Source organism: Panthera uncia, chromosome C2 (genome assembly GCF_023721935.1).
Source record: "Panthera uncia isolate 11264 chromosome C2, Puncia_PCG_1.0, whole genome shotgun sequence".
Lineage (NCBI taxonomy): Eukaryota > Metazoa > Chordata > Mammalia > Carnivora > Felidae > Panthera > Panthera uncia.
In genome coordinates this window covers 104,228,116-104,249,073 of record NC_064810.1, presented here as the reverse complement: position 1 = coordinate 104,249,073, position 20,958 = coordinate 104,228,116, and the positions used below count along the sequence as shown (strand labels likewise).

General features: G+C 35.3%; 1 protein-coding gene across 1 annotated transcript in view; it reads left to right on the top strand.

The window, feature by feature from the left end:
• The window catches only part of RSRC1 (arginine and serine rich coiled-coil 1), a 413,183-nt gene that overhangs the window by 101,606 nt on the left and 290,619 nt on the right, over positions 1–20,958 (top strand). Inside the window, exon 4 of the mRNA XM_049629645.1 lies at positions 6,389–6,562. Within this exon, the coding sequence (XP_049485602.1) occupies positions 6,389–6,562 (174 nt within the window). The remainder of the gene's footprint in view (positions 1–6,388; positions 6,563–20,958) is intronic.

The following is a 20,958-nucleotide window of genomic DNA, read 5'->3' as shown; positions in this document are numbered from 1 at the left end:
ACCTTTCTTCTTTTCTAATATAAGCGCTTAAAGCTGTAAGTTTCCCTCTAAATATTGCTTTAACTTATCTTACAAATTCTCCTATGTTGTATTTTCATTGTCATTCAGTTAAAAATATTTTCTAATTTTTCTTGTGATTTCTTACTTGATCAGTGAATTATTTAGAAGAGTATTCAATGTCTATTTTTTTCTAGATGTTTTATTGTTATTAAACTCCAGATCTGTTGTGGTTGGATAAACATATTTTGTATGGTTTCTATTTATGAATTGATCCTATAATCATGAAGTATCCTTTTCTTTTCTTTTTTTGGTGATGCTTTTAGTTTCTCAAGTTTATCTGATATTAACATATTCATTTCAGCTTTTCTGTGCTTACTGTTTGCATGATAAAATAAAACCTTGGTTTGTGTCCATAATTCTGGAAACATACTTGTAATCCAAAGCACTTGTATAGCAAAGCGAAGTTCCCCGTAAGAAAAAGGAAACAGATGATTTGTTCCACAACCCACAAATATTCGTATAAAACTGATTATAATACTGTAATATAATACAAAATAAAGAGAAAATACAAAATATAAAGAAAAATAAACAAATTAACCTGCATTTACTTTTGAAAATCTTCATGGCTGGTATGAAGGAGATGAGAGAGGAGGGTTATTGTGTAGGACGGCTTTCACTATCACTAACGGAATCACTGCTATATATTGGCTCAATGGAACCTTTTCTTTTCATGGAGCTTTAACAAGAAACCTATCCAGTGACACTTGCTTTTTCCTCCTTTTGAGGATTTCGCGGAAATGTGATGTTGCATTGTTGTTAAACAGATTCATTACTCGCACTGCTACAGCCTTATTCAGGTCATGCTTTTCTACAAAATTTTGTACTGTTTCCCACATTTTACACATCACTTTAATCTCGTTTGAAGTGAGGGATTCCTCCACCTTCTCCTCCTCCTCTGCAGACAAGATGCAGACGTGCACTTCTTATAAAATCTTGCAATTTCGGCCACTCGCGTACCTCTTTTGTACTTCTTGATGTGTTTCTTCCTTACTTCCACTATAATCATCTTCTCCTTCAATGCGTTCAACCTTTCTTTTTACCCTTTCTGCATGGGGGCCATTGTATACGCTGGCACAGATGTTGACTACAGTACAGTAAACTCTTGTCACATACTGTATTTAATGTAACTGGCAATAAGGCAGCAGAGGAAAGGGTCTGTATCTGCAGGCAGCCTGACCTAGAATGTAGTAAAGCCTTCCTAAGCTTACTCTTGTACAGAAAAGCAAAGGACTGTCCATAGGTGCTTTGAAGTGACAAAAAATACCCTAGTGCCAGTTGTGGGCACGTTCCAATGTTCTGAAAGATCGCTGATTTCTGCCAAACACTGTGGCCTGAGACCAAGCATCTGAGCATGGGAGACGATCACACACAACCCTGCAGAGAGAGAGAGAGAGAGAGAGAGAGAGAGAGAGAGAGAGAACACCACCATTGGCTCAGTTGTGATCATGTGACTTTGGGTGTCACGTACTACTTGTATTGCAAGACATTGCTTGTTTATCAAGTTAAAATTTATTAGAAATGTTTGCTTATCTTGTGGAACACTCACAGAACAACATTTGCAATCCAAGGTTTTACTCTATATCTGTTTTTAGCCATTTACTTTGAACCTGTATCTGTATATTTAAAGTAAACATCTTGTAGACAGCATGTAGTTGTGTGATGCTTTATGATTCATTTGGACAATCTCTTTTTATTTAAAGTATTTATTAGTATTTAAGGTATTTATTGATATATTTGGTATATATATTTGATATTGATATATTTGATATATTAAGTCTACTATCTGATATATCTCTATTTTATGTATTTTATATGTATGTTTTTATGTATTTTATGTATTTTATATTCATCTAATATATATTTATTTTATGTTTGCCCTTCTGATTTTTGTTTCTTTGTACTTCTTTTCCAGCCTCCTTTTAGATTAATGAATATTTTTAAGAATTCTTGTTTAGGGACACCTGGGGGGTTGGTCAGTTAAGTGTTGGACTCCATATCGGCACTCAGGTTGTGATCTCCTGGTTGTGATCCCAGGGTCATGAGATTGAGTCCCATGTTGGGTCCATGCTGATTGTGGAGCCTGCTTGAGATTCTTTCTTTCTGGCTCTCTCTGCCCTTTCTCTGCTCTCAAAATAAGTAAATAAGCATTTTAAAAATATGAATTCTTATTTAGCTCATATTTTGGCTTTTTAGCTGTACATATTTACATTTCTTCTTTTATTTCTTTAAGTGATTGTTCTAAGGATTATATAGATGCCCTTACCATTTCAGTGTACTTAGAGTTAGTATTTCACCATTCATGCAAAATGTAGAAACCTCGGGTCTCCATTTACCTGCTGCATAGTTTTTTTTATAGAGATGATATATATTCTATCTACTTTCATTATAAACTCTACAGTGAAACATTGTATATTTTTATTTTAAGCACATATATGTATTTTAAATAAAGGAAGTGGTTTTTTATATTTCCCATATATTTACCATTTCCAATGGTCTTCATTCCTTCCTAAAGATCCCAGGTTTTCATCTGTCATCACTCTTTTCATCCCAAAGAACTTATTTTAGAACTTACTGTAGTACAGATCTACTGTTGATGATTACGGTTTATTCTTCCCGTTACCTCAAAAATGTCTGTATTTTACTTTTAGTTTTTGAGGCATGTTGTTGCTAAATATGAAATTCTGGTTTGAATGTTGTTTTCTTTCACTATGTTAACTAAGAACTTTGTTCTACTGTCTTCTGGTCTCCACTGTATCTGATGAGAAGCCAGCAGTAACGACTATCATTGCTCTCCTTCCTGTATGTAATGTGTCAGTTTTTTTTCTGAATACTTTCAAGATTTCTCTTTACTTTTGGTTTTCATTGGTTTCATCAATAGTCATGATATCTATGTTTATCTTGGGGTTCACTAAACTTCTAGGATCTGATAACTTGTTTTTCACTAACCTTGGGGATATTATAGCCACCACAAAAATAAATTGTTCTTTATTTTATTATTTTCTCTCCTTCTGTATTTAACTGTGTTAGACATTTGGATATTGTCATGGAGATCCTGGAGGATCTGTTTTTCTTATTGACGGTCTTTTTTTTTTTTTTTTTTTTTCTTCCCTCTTAGTTCTTTAGTTTGGGTAGTTTTGATTGATTTATTTCCAAGTATACAGATTCTTTCCTCTGTTATTACTAATTAGTAGACTTTAATCTTATTCAGCATAATTTAAATTTCAGATATTATATTTTTTAGTTATAGAATTTTAGTTATAGAATTACTATTTTTTTCATTTTCTAGTTTTCCTGCTGAGATTTCTGTATTTATTGCAAGCATAGTTATGCTTTTTTAAAATCCTTGTGCTGTTGCTAACATTTGGCTCATCTCAGGGTTAATCTCTATTGACTATCTTTTCTCTTCAGATTGGATCACATTTTTCATGCTTTGTTATATTATCTAATAATTTTATCCTGGACATGGTGAATGTCATATTTTGAAAAGTCTGGATTCTGCTATATTCTTCAAAAAATATTGATTTTTTGTTTACTTGTTTGTTTTAGCACGAAATTTAGTTGAATTAAAATTGCAAAAATCCTGTCTCTCTGGGGGCATTTGAAATTTTTAGTTCTTTTACCCTTAGCTATTTGGAGTTGTTCCCTCATTTGCAAAATGTAGGGTTTAGCCCAAGATTTGAGTAGAGTATATACATCTAGAATTTGTGGCTCCCTCCTCTCAGTCTTTCAGGATTCCCCTTTCATTTTCCTTTTGCGATGGTTGCCCTGAGTCTTTCTATTGGTTTTTCTGGCTGGAAATCCTAAAGTTTTCTGTTGGAGTTTTAGCTGCCCTACGTGGGCACCCCCCATCAACCTTTAGTTCTCAGTTTTTAAGAGTCTCTTATGTTTTGGCTCCCTCCCTCTCTAACCTTTTTTTTTTCCCCCTTCCCCTCCCCCGTGGTCTTCTGTTAAGTTTCTCAGGATCCACATAAGAGTGAAAACATATGGTATCTGTCTTTCTCTGTATGACTTATTTCACTTAGCATAACACTCTCCAGTTTCATCCACGTTGCTACAAAAGGCCATATTTCATGCTTTCTCATTGCCAAGCAGTATTCCATTGTATATATAAACCACAATTTCTTTATCCATTTGTCAGTTGATGGACATTTAGGCTCTTTCCATAATTTGGCTATTGTTGAAAGTGCTGCTATAAACATTGGGGTCCAATGCCCCTATGCATCAGCACTCCTGTATCCCTTGGGTAAATTCCTAGCAGTGCTACTGCTGGGTCTACTTTACAGGGTAGGTCTACTTTTAATTTTTTTGAGGAACCTCCACACTGTTTTCCAGAGCGGCTGCACCAGTTTGCATTCCCACCAACAGTGCAAGAGGGTTCCCGTTTCTCCACATCCTCGCCAGCATCTATCTATAGTCTCCTGATTTGTTCATTTTAGCCACTCTGACTGGTGTGAGGTTTTGATTTGTATTTCCCTGGTGAGGAGTGACATTGAGCATCTTTTCATGTGCCTGTTGGTCATCTGGATGTCTTCTTTAGAGAAGTGTCTATTCATGTCTTCCACCCATTTCTTCACTGGATTATTTGTTTTTTGGGTGTAGAGTTTGGTGAGTTCTTTATAGATTTTGGATACTAGCCCTTTGTCCGATATGTCATTTGCAAATATCTTTTCCCATTCTGTCGTTTGCCTTTTAGTTTTGTTGATTGTTTCCTTTGCAGTGCAGAAGCTTTTTATCTTCACGAGGTCCCAATAGTTCATTTTTGCTTTTAATTCCCTTGCCTTTGGGGATGTGTCAAGTAAGAATTTGCTGCAGCTGAGGTCAGAGAGGTTTTTTCCTGCATTTCTCCTCTAGGGTTTTGATGGTTTCCTGTCTCACATTCAGATCCTTTATCCATTTTGAGTTTATTTTTGTGAATGATGTAAGAAAGTGGTCTAGTTTCATTCTTTTTTTTTTTTAATGTTTATTTATTTTTGAGACAGAGAGAGACAGAGCATGAGCGGGGGAGGGTCAGAGAGAGAGGGAGACACAGAATCTGAAACAGACTCCAGGCTCTGAGATATCAGCATAGAGCCCGACGTGGGGCTCGAACTCACGGACCGTGAGATCATGACCTGAGCCGAAGTCAGACACTTAACCGACTGAGCCACCCAGGCGCCCCTAGTTTCATTCTTCTGCATGTTGCTGTCCAGTTCTCCCAGCACCATTTGTTAAAGAGACTCTTTTTTCCATTGGATATTCTTTCCTGCTTTGTCAAAGATTAGTTGGCCATACTTTTATGGGTCCAATTCTGGAGTCTCTATTCCATTGGTCTATGTGTCTGTTTTTGTGCCAATACCATGCTGTCTTGATGATTACAGCTTTGTAGTAGAGGCTAAAGTCTGGGATTGTGATGCCTCCCGCTTTGGTCTTCTTCGATATTACTTTGGCTATTCGGGGTCTTTTGTGGTTCCATACAAATTTTAGGATTGCTTGTGCTAGCTTCGAGAAGAATGCTGGTGCAATTTTGATTGGGATTGCACTGAATGTGTAGATTGCTTTGGTAGTACTGATATTTTAATAATATTTATTCTTCCAATCCATGAGCACAGAATGTTTTTCCATTTCTTTATATCTTCTTCAGTTTCCTTCATAAGCTTTCTATAGTTTTCAGCATACAGCTCTTTTACATCTTTGGTTAGGTTTATTCCTAGGTATTTTATGATTCTTGGTGCAGTTGTGAATGGGATCAGTTTCTTTATTTGTCTTTCTGTTGCTTCATTGTCAGTGTATAAGAATGCAACTGATTTCTGTACATTGATTTTGTATCCTGCGACTTTGCTGAATTCATGTATCAGTTCTAGCAGACTTTCGGTGGAGTCTTTCGGGTTTTTTATGTATAATATCACCTCATCTGCAAAAAGTCAAAGCTTAACTTCGTTTTTGCCAATTTTGATACCTTTGATTTCCTTTTGTTGTCGATTGCTGATGCTAGCACTTCGAACACTATGTTAAACAACAGCAGTGAGAGAGAATCCTAACTAAGCAGGCTCAGTGCTATCAGCATGGGACTCCATCCCACGAGCTATGAAATTGTGTCCTGAGCCAAAATCAAGAATCAGATGCTTTAACCTGCTTAACCAACCAAACCACCCAGACACCCCTCCCTCATGTCATTTTAATTGAGTGTACTTATTCATAAAGAATCCTATACAGATGCTTACTTCACATAGTTAGTTACTAAATCCATAGCTAAAACTAAATCCTTTTCTTTCAGATAGTTTTAAAGAGTATTTGTATGTATAATACAAAATATAATCTAAATGAATGTAATAAACTCTACTTATTATAGGTCTAGGTCAAGACCTCGTCCACGTTCTCATAGTCGAAGCAGTGAAAGGTCCAGTCACCGAAGAACCCGTAGTCGGTCTCGGGATAGAGAAAGACGTAAAGGCAGAGATAAGGAGAAAAGAGAAAAAGAGAAGGATAAATGCAAGGACAAGGAATTACACAACATCAAACGTGGGTAAGTTGAAGTAAATCTTAAGCAGTGATGAGTCAGTGATTCCATGGCAATATTCGAACTGAATTTTCATTCTCTGAGGTTTTTCTTAGAAGGATAAAATAGAAGAATACTGTAGATAAAGAAGAAAGGATAAAATCAAAATGGTTATCTCAGATTTTTACTGTTCTTCCTTTGTATTCCTTTTTTCATTTAATACTTACATAACAAGATTTAGAAGCACAAAATAAATGGCACTATCAAAGCTTAGTATGTCAATAAAGGAAAATTTACATAATTCTTTAGGAGAGTTCTATATTCAGTTTCCTTATCATGAATATGAATTTAAAATTTAAAGACTAGCTTATGATTAAAAATGTCTATTAATTTATTGTAAAGCTGTTAGGAGAAAAGGGTAAAGGTAAAACAAAGGGAAAGAACCATGTTAGTAACCATGTTACTATTGGTTAGGCCTCTTTCAATGTAGAATGGGACTTGGTCACTGTTAAGGTGTGTGTTTATTAGAATGAGTGTATGTGTGTGAGGCCCAGAATTTATTTTTTCCAGAGTTGGTATTAACCAGTTATTCTAGCTTTGTACATTTGGAGGTTGGAATCCATTCATAACTATGTATTAGATGTTAAAATGAAAGAAAATCTTGGTTGATAGTATAAATTATAGCTTCTTATTTGTTTTATTCAAAACTGACATTGGGGTCTTTTATTTTATGAAGTAGAACATCTTGGAATTTATCCCCCTTTGTGAGTCTTTCTACGCCCCATGTATATTCACTGTGATACTTGAGTACAAAAATGTTTTTCTTTATGGATCAGTTTTCAGTGTTAAAGAACTTATCAGGGTCTTGAATGTAGTTCCTTGAGATCTTGATTCTGTGAGGAATTAAATTTATTAAAGAATGTGGAACTCATCTCATCCTTTTTCACAGTTGTCTGTTAATTTCTTATTTTCAGATTTAGTGATATTATTTAAACCTGCCAGATTCCTTGAAATGATAAATTTGTGGTGGATTTTGGAAGAGGCTAACATTATTATGTGACTTTCTTTTTCCTGATCACCTCACAACCATGAATGCACATAGACCAGTTGTGCTCCTGCAAAATTCTAACTTCTGTCTTTTTCTAGTTTTAAGGGTTGTTGAATATTATAGGAGAGGAGATAGGGTTGGATACCTGGCCATAAGGCTAGGGAGGCTATGTTAGCTCAAGTGGTAGATTGGAATTAAGATCAGAGAGGATGTGGGAGAAATCTGTTGGTAAAAGGAGAAAGTCAGGAGGAAGATAGATGTGGAGGACACAGAATAGGTTTCTAAGACTGGAAGATACTGACTGAGGATGAATAAATTATGTCAATCAAGGAACTGCTTTGCTCCTTGTTCTTTTTTTGTTTTCCTTTTGGTTTACACTTTAGATAGTACATGGCTATGAGAAGACTGAATATGATTTTTACTACTCATTAAATTTTTGCTTTCCACCTCACCAGAATAATTATACAGTTGTACAAAATTGAAATTACATAAAGCATTATTTTGGGGATGTTAAAGGTAAGAAAATTGAGTTCATGGATAAAAAAGGGAGGTTGGGTGGTTTCAGGAAAGATTCTCATATGGTTAACATCAATCTTGAAGGTCTGGGTCAGCTAGCTTTACAGGTTAGACTCAGTGTTCATTATGTTCAAAGGACTGAATTCTGGATGATAGATCTACAAGGTAATAATGTTGTATTCATCATTATTTTTTAAATCTCAACAAAGGTAATGAGCAAGGTCAAATCAAGAGGTGTCAGGGTGCCTGGGTGGCTCAGTCAGTTAAGCATCCAACTGCAGCTCAGGTCATGATCTCGCGGTTCATGAGTTTGAGTCCCGCATCAAGCTCTGCACTGGATTCTCTCTCTGCCCTTCCCCCTTGCGCTCTCTCAGAGCGCAAGCGCAAACATAAATAAATAAATGTTAAATGTTAAATGTTTAAAAAAAAAAAAAACCACAATAGGTGTCAGTTGAAGGGCTCTGGGAACTGATGTTAAAAAGCTGTGTGTAGCTTGATTCAGTAATTTCCATGGTTTTAGTGGACCATAATATAGAGTGGTGTTACATCGGGATATTTTCTCTCCTGGTCAGTGTTGAGGACACCAAATTCTTACCTTTTGGTATAATCTAAAATCAGAATTTTTTTAGGTCAGTGTACACATTTAATATGGTAGTGTTTATATATGTACAGATATACCTGCTTCGCTTCAGAAATAATTTATCTTTCTTTTTTTTACATGTTTATTTCCTAAACCTGATTTTTTAAGCCATTCAGGGCAGTGAATGTATCTTATCTCTTTTTTATCTTTTAGAGTACCTAATGTACATGTTACTTGTTAATAAATATTGATTGGCTTTTGATATATACACTCATTAATTTGTTTGCTTGTTCAGGCAACAATATTTACATGCCTTCTATTTGTCAAGTAGTATGTTGGTAATAGGAACATAATAGTAGGCCAGTCCTACTTGGAGAGTTCATGCAGATGGCAGAATAAGCATAGATAGAAGGGAAGATGTATAAGTAATTACAGTGAAATCAGATGGATGTTTCACTAGGAAGTTATGGAAACATTGTATGAGTTAGGATGCTTTCGGTCATAGTAACAAAACCTAACCAACAGTAGCTTAAACCAAGGACAGCATATTTTTTGTAAAGGGCTAGATGGCAAATAACTTAGGCTTCTTAGGCCATATGTCTCTTTTGCAACTACTGAAGCGTGTCCTTTTAACACGAAGGCAGCCCATAGATAATGTTAAATGAATGATATGGCTGTATTGCAATAAAAGTTTGCTTACAAAAATGGGCAACTGGCTAGATTTGGCCCACAGGTTGTAGTTTATCAGCATCTAGCTTAAACCATGAGCACATACCTTGCTAATATAACAAAGAGTTTAGAGGTAAGCAGATCTGGGCCGTTTTACCCTTCCAAAAGGCCAGTCTCAGCATCTTGGCTTTCATCCTCAGTCTTGAGGATGAACATTGCAACATTGTGGTTGCAAGATATTTCCATGAACAATAAGCTGGTTGATCCAGACTAGTTAGCATATGAGGGAAGATCTCTCAGAAGAAGTGGTGTTTATACACCAGAGATGTATACACTCATCTCAGAGATGAGAAAGAATGTATGTGCAAAATGAACTTCCTGTGAAAGACAGGCAAGCAGGGGGGGTATGGCATGTTTGAGGAACTAAAGTCTAATGAGGCTTGGTTTAGAGTTGAAGAGGAATAATGGTGAGAGATGATTATTGGAGTACCTTATAAGTTATGTTAAGTTTGGAGTTAATTATTTTTTTTATTTTTTTAATGTCTATTTATTTTTGAGAGAGAGAGAGAGAAAGCACAAGTGGGGGAGGGACAGAAAGAGGGGGACAGAGGATCCAAAGCGAGCTCTGTGCTGACAGTAATGAGCCTGATGTGGGGCTCAAACTCATGAACTGCGAGACCATGACCCAAGCCAAAGTCAGACACTCAACTGACTGAACCACCCAGGCGCCCCAAGTCTGAAGTTAATTCTAAAGGCAATGAGAAGCCAATGAAGTTGCAAGTAGGGTAATGATACGATCAGGTCTATCTGAGGTATGAACAAAAGGTTTTATCCACAGTGGACATAATAAGTGTCTAACATTAAAACAATTTTTTTTAACGTTTATTTATTTCTTTTGAGAGAGAGAGAACATGAGTGGGGGAAGGGTAGAGAGAGACAGAGACACAGAATCTGAAGCAGGGTTCGGGCTCTGAGCTGTCAGCCCAATGGGGGCTCGAACCCACAAACCATGAGATCACGACCTGAGCCAAAGTCGGTTGCTTAACCGACTGAGGCACCCAGGCTCCCTTGAGTCTCTATCATTTTAAATATATTTTCTAAGTATCAGGAATTTTGCTAAGCAATTGACATGCGTTAGTTATCTTACTTAGTTTTCAGTAATAACCTCATGAAATAGGTACTTTTATTATCCTTCATATAGATGAAAACTTGTGATCACAGAACTAGTAAATGACAGAGTTAGGCTTCTAATTCAAGTTTACTGACAACAGCAACTTGCCTCTTCAGAGTACATTGTCTTCACTTCTTGGTAATCCATAATCACTGATGATGAGAATATAATGAGATTAAGTAATTAATGCTATAGCTTAAACTGCCCTAGAAAATACCTAAAGAGAACTGAAAGAATTTTCTGTGCCTTATTTTTCTCTGATCAGGTCAGAAATCTGTCATTAGTAAAAGATCGATTCCTTCTTTTCTCCCTCCCTCTCTCTTACTTATTTTCCCACAATAGAACATTTCGTCTGTTTATTTGAATTACATTTAATTATATTTAATAAACACGCAAAATTTCTAGCCCTTAATTAAATTTATTTCTGTGATTATTTTGTTACCTGTCTCTTGCCAAATGATTTCACACACGCTCATGCGCGCGCACACACACACACACATACACACACACAACCTAGGTGGAGAGAAAGGAAAAAAATTCACAAACCATATAATTAGGACTTCTATATTAGTTCGTTGTGGTTGTGCAACCAGTGACACATATTTAGAGTATACTAAATAACCTAGCTGCTTCTTCACATAAGAGAAAATAACAACTTGCATACTTCTGCTTCTTTATGCATAACAATCTTTGTTTTTATCAATCCAGTTTGAAAATATCAGTTTTAGGGGGCGCCTGGGTGGCGCAGTCGGTTAAGCGTCCGACTTCAGCCAGGTCACGATCTCGCGGTCCGTGAGTTCGAGCCCCGCGTCAGGCTCTGGGCTGATGGCTCGGAGCCTGGAGCCTGTTTCCGATTCTGTGTCTCCCTCTCTCTCTGCCCCTCCCCCGTTCATGCTCTGTCTCTCTCTGTCCCAAAAATAAATTAAAAAAAACGTTGAAAAAAAAAATTAAAAAAAAAAAAAGAAAATATCAGTTTTATATGAAAATCGATACAACATAGAGCATATGCTTATAGAGTACAAAGTAAGAAGAGTAAGAACAATAATGGTAAAGGATTTTATGATTTTATAATTTTTTAAATTGGGAAAAATAAAAGTAGGAGAGAAAGGAATGCTCAAGAAGGAATTAATGAGCCTAATAATAAGGAAGAGGTCTTTTATTAAACTTTTGAAGAAAAAGATACTGAATTAGATAATTCTAAAAAAAATTTTGTAAATATAGCAGTGAATTAAGTATAGTTCTTGGAATTCCTAGGACATTTGAATGACTATATCTTATACTGTTGTAAATGGATCTATTCATTTTATTAATCTACTGAATAAGGAAGGCTGAATAAAAGCTGGGAGGGTATCAGGGACCCTCCTTATTATTTCTAAAATAATAAGACTAATTATTATTATTCTAATAATTATATTAGAAGGGACTAAAAGGTGTTTTTCCTTATAATATTATGTGAAAGACTAATTTAAGAAAGACACCAACTGAGCCTTGTCTTAGATTTTTTCGAAAAGGTTTAATGATGTTAATTTTTAATGTTTTACATTTATAAAATTCAGTTTTTAAGAATATTTTATCTTTAAACATTGATATAGCTTTTTCTTATTATTATTAGCTTTTGTCCCAAATTTTTAAAACTTAAAATATTTATCATATCATTAGATGTTTGTATTTACTTTATGGAGACATGTCTTTGCAATATGAAAACAAATTTTATTGATAATAGTTATTGAGTTGAAATTGGACACTTAACATTATTTTGTTAAGCACACTATTACTGCGAGTCAAAAATCAGAAATACGAAACTTAGTATGGCATATCATAATTACAGCTTGATCTGATGATTGTGAACATCGTACACCCCATCTGAGTCTTCTGTGGATTCATATTGTGCGTCCTTTAGCAACATTTTGATCAAACTCCATAAAGTATAGTTGGCTTTTATAGACTTCTGTGAAAAATTTGTTGTGAATAAATATGTCACTACCACCAGTGACATTCTCCTATATATTTTAAATCCTAATGCTATCCTTAAGAGTAGGATTTGGATGGATGGGATTTAAGTCTATTTTTCATCAGGATTTATTGCCTGGTAAAGTGCTTTCTTAATTTGAGTAATCTAGGATTCATCAGTAACCTGATTAGGTATTCCTGAATGTATTCTCCTTTACGATGTGATACCATGAAAGGTTTTCAGTTATCCTCTTATTGCCTTTTCTGTGGATGGATGAATGGATGGTCTCAGAAATGTGCCCATCAAAACTTCTGGAATATTTTGCTCCAACATTTGAGTTTATACTTTTTTTCTTTTCTTTCTTTATATAACTTTCTGAAGCTTTGTGCTTTTAAAGAGAGGTAAGTATTTCCTGATCCAAGCATACAAAGCCATACCTGAACAACTGAAACGTTCTTTTTGGTGGGTAATAGAAGGGGAATATGTTTAAATAGAATTTCTTATATTGAAGAGTGACTCCCACTAAATCAATTGTCTTTAAATCTCTCTGAAAATAGATTAGAAGCCACTGGGACAGCAGTGAAATCAGGCTTCAAATATAGCTTGTATGTTACCTATTTATAAAATCTTTCATTAAAAAGTTTACTGTGCAATTTACATTGCTTGTATTGAAACTATTTCTGGTATGTCTTTATAGACCAGAAGTACAGAAAGCATACCAACAGAAGCAACATATACTTTTTGTTCATAGAAATTACTGTCTTTGAACATGTATTCTGAATTACACACACACACACACACACACACACACACACACACACACACCCCATACATTTAAAAGAATGGTAAGGTATTTAGATTCTGGGAAAGTTAAATTAGCTTGCAGAAATAATAATTTTTACTCATTTTAAATCATTTATATTTTTTTCCTTCTAGAACAAGGTATTTTGAGCCTTAATTTATTCTTCTGTAAAATGGGGATAACAATATTTAAAAAGCTAGAAGTATTGCAAACAGTGTATCTAAGAAATCTAGTATTACATAGTAATCACACTTTATAGATATACGTTGGTTATGGCTTTGACCTGGCAATGTTCCAGAGTCTTCAGTTGTAGAGTTTCATGTACTAAGTTTCTGTTGATGAGATTTTTCCTACCTAGTGCTTGGCAGAAGATGTTGGAAGTGATTTGGGAATGCTGGACTCTGAGTTTTGACAGGAGTTACATACTCTTAGAGGCTGTCATATTTTTCCTTACCTCTTATTTCTTTATGCAGCAGGAAGTCATTTATGCTAATTTACCCCTATTTGCATATAGGTTATAGAGTTCTGTGGTGCAGAGCGTGCTTAGAACTCCTTTTAAGTGTCTGTTTGGATCAAAGCAGGGCTGTGTGATAGCTGTTGTCTGACACCAAGCTGTGTGGTGTTGTTTTCATTAAACATTTATCACACTTCGAATGTGACAGCAGGCAACTTTGTGCCAGTATAACATGTTTTCATGCAAAATTTATTGAAAAAGACGAGACTTTGTAAAGAGATCTTGTTGCCTTTCACCAGTGGCGAAGGGTAAATGTTTGGTTCGAAAGAAGCGTATACCTTTAACACATGTCATTGTAACATGCAAAGGAAGCTTCGTACTGTCAATTTTGTTAAGCAAGTAAACAAGTACATTTTTATATAAATGTGTGCACTGGATTTTTCTTCCCTTTTAAATTAAATTTTTTACAATTTCCTTGTGAACTGAATGAATACCTTAACAGTGTCCCTTTATGTTGTTGGGTGTTTTTTACAGCAATAAAACTTACCACCCAATTTCTATTGTGTAGGTTTGCCACTAGGTATTAGTTTTGTTCAACAGAAACAATCTGTAATTTTTTCAAAAAGACGAGGTCAAGAAAGGGAATCTAACATAACAAAAAGAATAATCAGCAAAAGCAGGAGGCAAGGGTTTTAGAAGTTCTCCCCCAAGTCACCACCTTTCTCTTATTCATTATATCAGTACATTTTAATTATCCCAGAGTTTGCCCAATGGGATTCGACTTGAATTATGCCTGATAGAACATTAAATGGCATGAATTGTAGGTTCATTCTTTCTTTTTGTGATTGCCTAGCTGTGAAAAGCCTTGGAATGAGAGAAGGTATTTTTATTTTTATTTTCCTTTTTCATTCCACGGGAGACTCCGGAATCACAGTTATGCGAAGAAGTGAGAGACTGAAAGTAGCCTCATGCTGGACTTTTTAGTATGTTTCAGCACACAAGCTATAAAAAATTTGGTGAGACCCTTATAAGAGGTATTAGAAAAATTTGTGTTAGCATAAATATTCAAGAATAAAAGGAGGAAAGTAGTGAGTTGGAACTTTGCCTTTGGAACCATACAGAATCCATGCCAACTTCAAATTCTGACTCTGTGCTTTGGAGGTATTAAAGAATAATTTTTTAAAAAGGTAAAATCATGACTTATAAAAATATTTGTAAACATATGCCGGAGGTATTCTGCAACTCATTAATTAATGAGGGAACCATAAAAACGTTACATTAGTTTCAAGGAGAATCCAGAGAGCAGACACATATTTATGCCACCAGGAATATGGGACACAAAATTGTTTCATAGAGTCAAAACTGGCTTTTTCCATATGCTGGGTGGGGGTGCCTGTGTTGATCAGTCGGTTGAGCATCCAGCTCTTGATTTCAGCTCAGATCACGATCTCATCATTCATGAGTTTGAGCCCTAGGTCGAGCCCTACATAGAGCCCTGTGGTGACAGTGCCATGCTGATAGTGCAGAGCCTGCCTGGGATTCTCTCTCTCTGCCCTTCACCCTCTCATGTGCACACATGCTCGCCCTCTCTTTCTCTCTCTCTCTCTCTCTCTCTCTCTCTCTCTCTCTCTCTCTCTCTCAAAATAAATAAACCTAAAAAAAAAATCTTCAAAATCTTCACATGCAGGATGGAAATCAGTCATGACTCCACTGGACAAAATTTATTTGCATATCTCTGGAAAATAATCATTTGCATTGCTATCAATTACCTGTAATTTCTGAAATTTAAAAATAGACAAAGAAGGGGCGCCTGGGTGGCTCTGGGTGGCCAACTTCAGCTCAGGTCATGATCTCACGGTTCATGAGTTTGAGTCCTGCGTTGGGCCCTGTGCTGACAGCTTGGAGCCTGGAGCCTGCCTCAGATTCTGTGTCTCCTTCTCTCTGCTCCTTCCCCACTCATGTTCTGTCTCTCTCTGTGTCTCAAAAATAAATAAACATTAAAAAAAATTAAAATAAATAAAATAAATAAATAAAAATAGACAAAGAAAAGCAGAAAGGCGGAGATAACTCAGAAAGGCACCCTGGACAAGATACCAAGTAATTTTTAACCATCTCAAGTTATTTAAAGTTTTTTCCCTGACGAGGCAAGTTATTCCCTTTAAGCCTTAAATTTATTCTTCCGTAAAATGAGGATTATGATCATGAAAAGCTGTAAATATTAGAAGCAGTGGGTGTTAAGAAGGCTGGTACTATAGAGTAGGATCTCAATAAATGGTATGTTTTATTAACCACACAAACTTACTTATTGATACTTATGATTACTGGTTTCTCAGTTACCACTTTTTTCTTACTTATATGTCTTTTGAAAGGCTATTTTCTCAGCCTTTCTCTTTTTTCCTCTTTTTTTCCCTCCATGTCTTTTGCCAGTTCCATTCAATTTTTTTGGGCTCACTTCAGATGTCAGTTCCTTCATGAAGTATTCTCTGCTTCTCATGAGGGGCAGAATAGCCCTGCAGTTAGCACTCATAGTCTATACCTAATCTGAATAAAGAGCTTTTAATTTTGTAATTAAAAGTTTTGTAAATTGCCAGATTGTATGTATCTTTGTCTATCTTATTCAACACTGTATTTACTTGGATCATAGTAAGTATGGAAATATTTGTAGAGATGGTTTTAGATGTTGTTTCTAGGTAGTAAATCTAGCTTTTAAACATAAAAATGATAAAATTTAATTTTTGATATCATAAAAATAAGAAAATACTCCATGCCTGGTTTAATTGTGCGTGTGTGCCCATACATATATACATCACCTCCATTAAAGTCTTCAGACAACATTTTTTACCAAGTGTACATAACTTCCATTATCTTTTTCTGTACTTTAAATGTTATCAGTCATATTATGGTTAATAACATTTAGCATCAGTTGCTTAAAAAACTGAATGTCACTTCTAGAATTTATATTTTGAATACTGATTAAAATTCCATTTCTCATTGATGACTCTTCATGACTCATCTAATTTATTTCAGGATCTTAGTTGGTATCATCTACCCTGTTGATTTGGTACATGGTTATAGGGCAAATGACTAGACTTAAGTATATAATTCCATAGAGATCTTTTACTGAAGGCTTTGGTATTTGCCTTCAGTTTGGCTATGTATGGCTTTGTAAGCTAAAAAATCTGCACTATTGTTAGAGAAATGCAGAGGGAATAAACTTGGAGTTTTATCCAAGTCTTTTCTTCCTAAAAACAAGCAGTTCTCCTAAAAGCTGTGCTGTTGATTGTAAGTACTCATTGTAGTTCTAATTTATACCTCATTGTAAAGCACCTTGAATATCCCAGATATGAATGATAGTAATCCAAATAGAAGCAATCTGTTCAATATGTATATTTTTTAAATCTAGTTTATTCAGTTCTCTAGAAGAAAGCCTTTTCTTCCCAGTCTAGTGAGCATTGGAGTGGCATCTCCAAAATAGAACAGATTGGTAGAAGTCATAATATATGCTTGACATATTAGATAAGTATTGGTCAGCAGAAGTTTAACTTTCTTTGGTTAAACAGCAAAGATTGGGAAATAGATATGTGCATGATGATTTATTTTTATATCCTAATGTGATATTTTAGGACAATTTTTAAAAGGCTGGCTTAACTGTTTTTAATATCCTAGTAAGTGGAGTATGTATAGTTAGATGATAGGAATAACATATGTCTTTTTGGATGATGTAGTTATGGGGTGCCCTTTTCCACTAAAGCAGAGTAAGTTGTAATACATTCCATTCACGTAAGTGTTGTTAACATGGCTTAGATTTCAAGACATTGAAGGTATATACCAAAATAAAAACTCCAGATGGTGTCATTGGGGTTAATGTTTTCATTTAGTGCTAAGGATATTGCCCTTGGTTTTTGAGATTGCATATAACTACAGAAAGATTGGAATGAATCTCAGAGATTGGACCTTGTGGGTATAAACACAAAGCACTTTTTAAATGCTGTTACATATGTGATGATCACTAACACAGCAAGTGCAGTTAGGGAAATATAACAACGAAGGCTGCTGTTTTAATTCTTTCTGAATTGTTGTAGGAGATTTTGAAATTGCAGCCTTTAGCCCCTGTGGATATCCCAGCCTGTGGCAGGCCACCTGGAAGTAGATCATGAAGTCAGTTTGGTTGTAATGTTGGAGTCTTAGCTTTTTCTTGAGAAAGATAAAGGAGGTCATTCTACATTAGAAAAAGAAACTGTTAGATGTTGAATTTTGAGAAGTAATGTGTATTTGGAATAAGGCCGAGTTACAACTTATATTGTGACTACTTAGAAGTTAAATCCATTCAACCAAAAGAATGAAAGATACGAGTAGAAGAACAATGTTTTCATCTTTCAAAACTGTCTAGACAAATAAGAGTAGTGCTTTTGTGTAAACACACATACATAATCACTCAAATTGATAAGTAATTATTTGATTATTTATTCTTTAAATGAAGATCTTTAAATGTCATCCATCAATCAGTAGTGTTAGGTCCAGTAAATTTGCATCTGCAGAGTTAATTTGAAAAATTATCATGGCTTAACCTAAGTCCAAGAAGTTACACTGAAGTTATATCACAAGATGTGTGCTTCAGAAGTTGAAGCAATATCTGACTTAAATATTTACCATTGATAACTGTTTTTAGAAATTTTCAAATATGTCTTTTTTCTATATTAGGTTTTTCTTTATGTCAGATTTATTGAGATATAATTTACATGCAGTAAAATTCACTTAGATATGTAGGTCTGTGAGTTTTGACAGTCATATGACAGTTATACAGTCATCTAACTTTCATCACAATCAAGGTATAGACACAAAATCAATATACAGAAATCCATTACATTTCTATACACTAATAAGGACATAGCAGAAAGAGAAATTAAGAAAACAATCCCATTTATAATTGCATCAAAAATAATAAAATTCCTAGGAATAAACTCAGCCAGGGAGGTGAGACCTGTGGTTTGGAAACTATAAAAGCTGAAGAAAGAAATTGAAGGGCTCCTGGGTGTCTCAGTCGGTTAAGCGGCCAACTTCAGCTCAGTTCATGATCTCACAGTTCATGAGTTCAAGTCCCTCATTGGGCTCGGTGCTGACAGCTTGGAGCCTGGAGCCTGCTTCAGATTCTGTGTCTCCCTCTCTCTCTGCCCCTCCCCAGCTTGCACTGTCTCTGTCTCTCTCAAAAATAAATAAACATTTAAAACAATAATAATAAAAAAAAAGAAATTGAAGATGACACAAAGAAATGGAAAGGTATTCCATGCTCCTGGATTATAAGAACACATTTTGTTAAAACATCCATACTACCCAAAGCAATCTACAGACTTAATGCAATCCCTCGCAAAATACCAGCAGCATTTTTCACAGAACTAGAAGAAACAGTTCTAAAATTTGTATGGAACCAGAGAAGATCCTTAATAGCCAAAGCAATCTTGAAAATGAGAAACAAAATTGGAGGTATCCCAATCCCAGATTTCAGGCTATACTACAAAGTTGTAGTCATCAGAAAAGTATGATATTCACACAAAAGTAGACACATAAATCAATGGAACAGGGTAGAAAGCATATAAACAAACACAATTATATGGTCTATTAATCTTTGACAGTGGAAGCAAGAGTATGCAATGGAAAAAGGTCTTTTTAACAGATGGTGTTGGGAAAACTGGACAGCTATATGCAAAAGAATTTAATGGGACCACTTTCTTGGTCCATACACAATAATAAACTCAGAATGGATTAAGGACCAAAATGTGAGACATGACACCATAGAAATCCTAGAAGAGAGCACAGACAATAATTTCTCTGACATTGGGTGTAACAACATCTTTCTTGATGTGTCTTCTGAGGCAAGGGAAACGAAAGCAAAAATAAACTATTGGCATTACAACAAAATAAAGCTTCTGCACAACAAAGGAAACAAACAACAAGACAAAAAGACAGATCTACTGAATGGAGAAGATATTTGCAAGTGACATATCTATTAAAAAATTAGTATCCGAAATATATAAAGAACTTATACAGCTCAACACTAAAAAAACAAATATCCCAATTACAAAATGGGCAGATGACGTGAACGGACATTCCTCCAAAGAAGATAATACAGATCGCCAACAAACACATGAAAAGGTGCTCAACATCACTGATCATCAGGGAAATATGAATCAAAACTACAATGAGATATCACCTCATATCTGTCAGAATGTTTAAAATAAAAAACAGGGGGCACGTGGGTGGCTCAGTTGGTTACGTAAAATAAAAAACAGGGGGCACGTAGGTGTCTGACTTTTGATTCTAGTTCAGGTCATGATCTCATGGTTCATAATTTTGAGCCCTATGTCAGGCTCTGTGCTGACAGTGCGGAGCCTGCTTGGGATTCTGTCTCTCTCCCTCTCTCTCTGCCCCTCCCTCGTTCATGTGTGCTCTCTCTGTCTCTCAAAAATAAATAAATGAACTTAAAAAAAATAAAAAACAAATAACATAGGTTGACAGGATGTGGACATAGGGAGCTCTTGTGGACTGTTGGTAGAAATGCAAACTGGTGCAGCCACTGTAGAAGACAGTATAGAGGTCCTTCAAAAAATTAAAAATAGAAAAACCCTGGAATCCAGTAATTGCACTACTGGGTATTTACCCAAAGAAAATAAAAACACTAGCTCAAAAGGATACATGCACTCCTGTGTTAATTGTAGCATTATTTACAATAGCCAAATTATTGAAGTAGCCCAAGTGTCCATCGGTAGATGAATAGATAAAGAAGTGGTATATATACACAATGGAATATTATTTAACCATTAAAAAGAATGGAGTTTTATTCTTTGCAAGAGCTGGAAAATATAATGGTATTTATATAAAATAGTGAGAGAAGTAGGTCAGAGAAAGACAAATACCATATGATTTCATTCATGTGGAATTTACAAAACAAAACAAAGGAAAAAATAGACAAACCAAAGAAGAAACTCTTAACTATAGTCAACAAACAGGTGGTTACTGGCAGGTGGGGGTGGGGAAATGGGTGAGATATTCAAAGGGAATTAAGAGTTCACTTATCTTAATGAGCACTGAGTAATGTATGGAATTGTTGAATCACTATATTATATACCTGAAACTAGTATAACACTCTATGTTAACAGGTAACATACTGGAACTGGAATTAAAAGAAAATACCTTTATATAAGTGGACCCATTAGTTCAAATCCATGTTGTTTAAA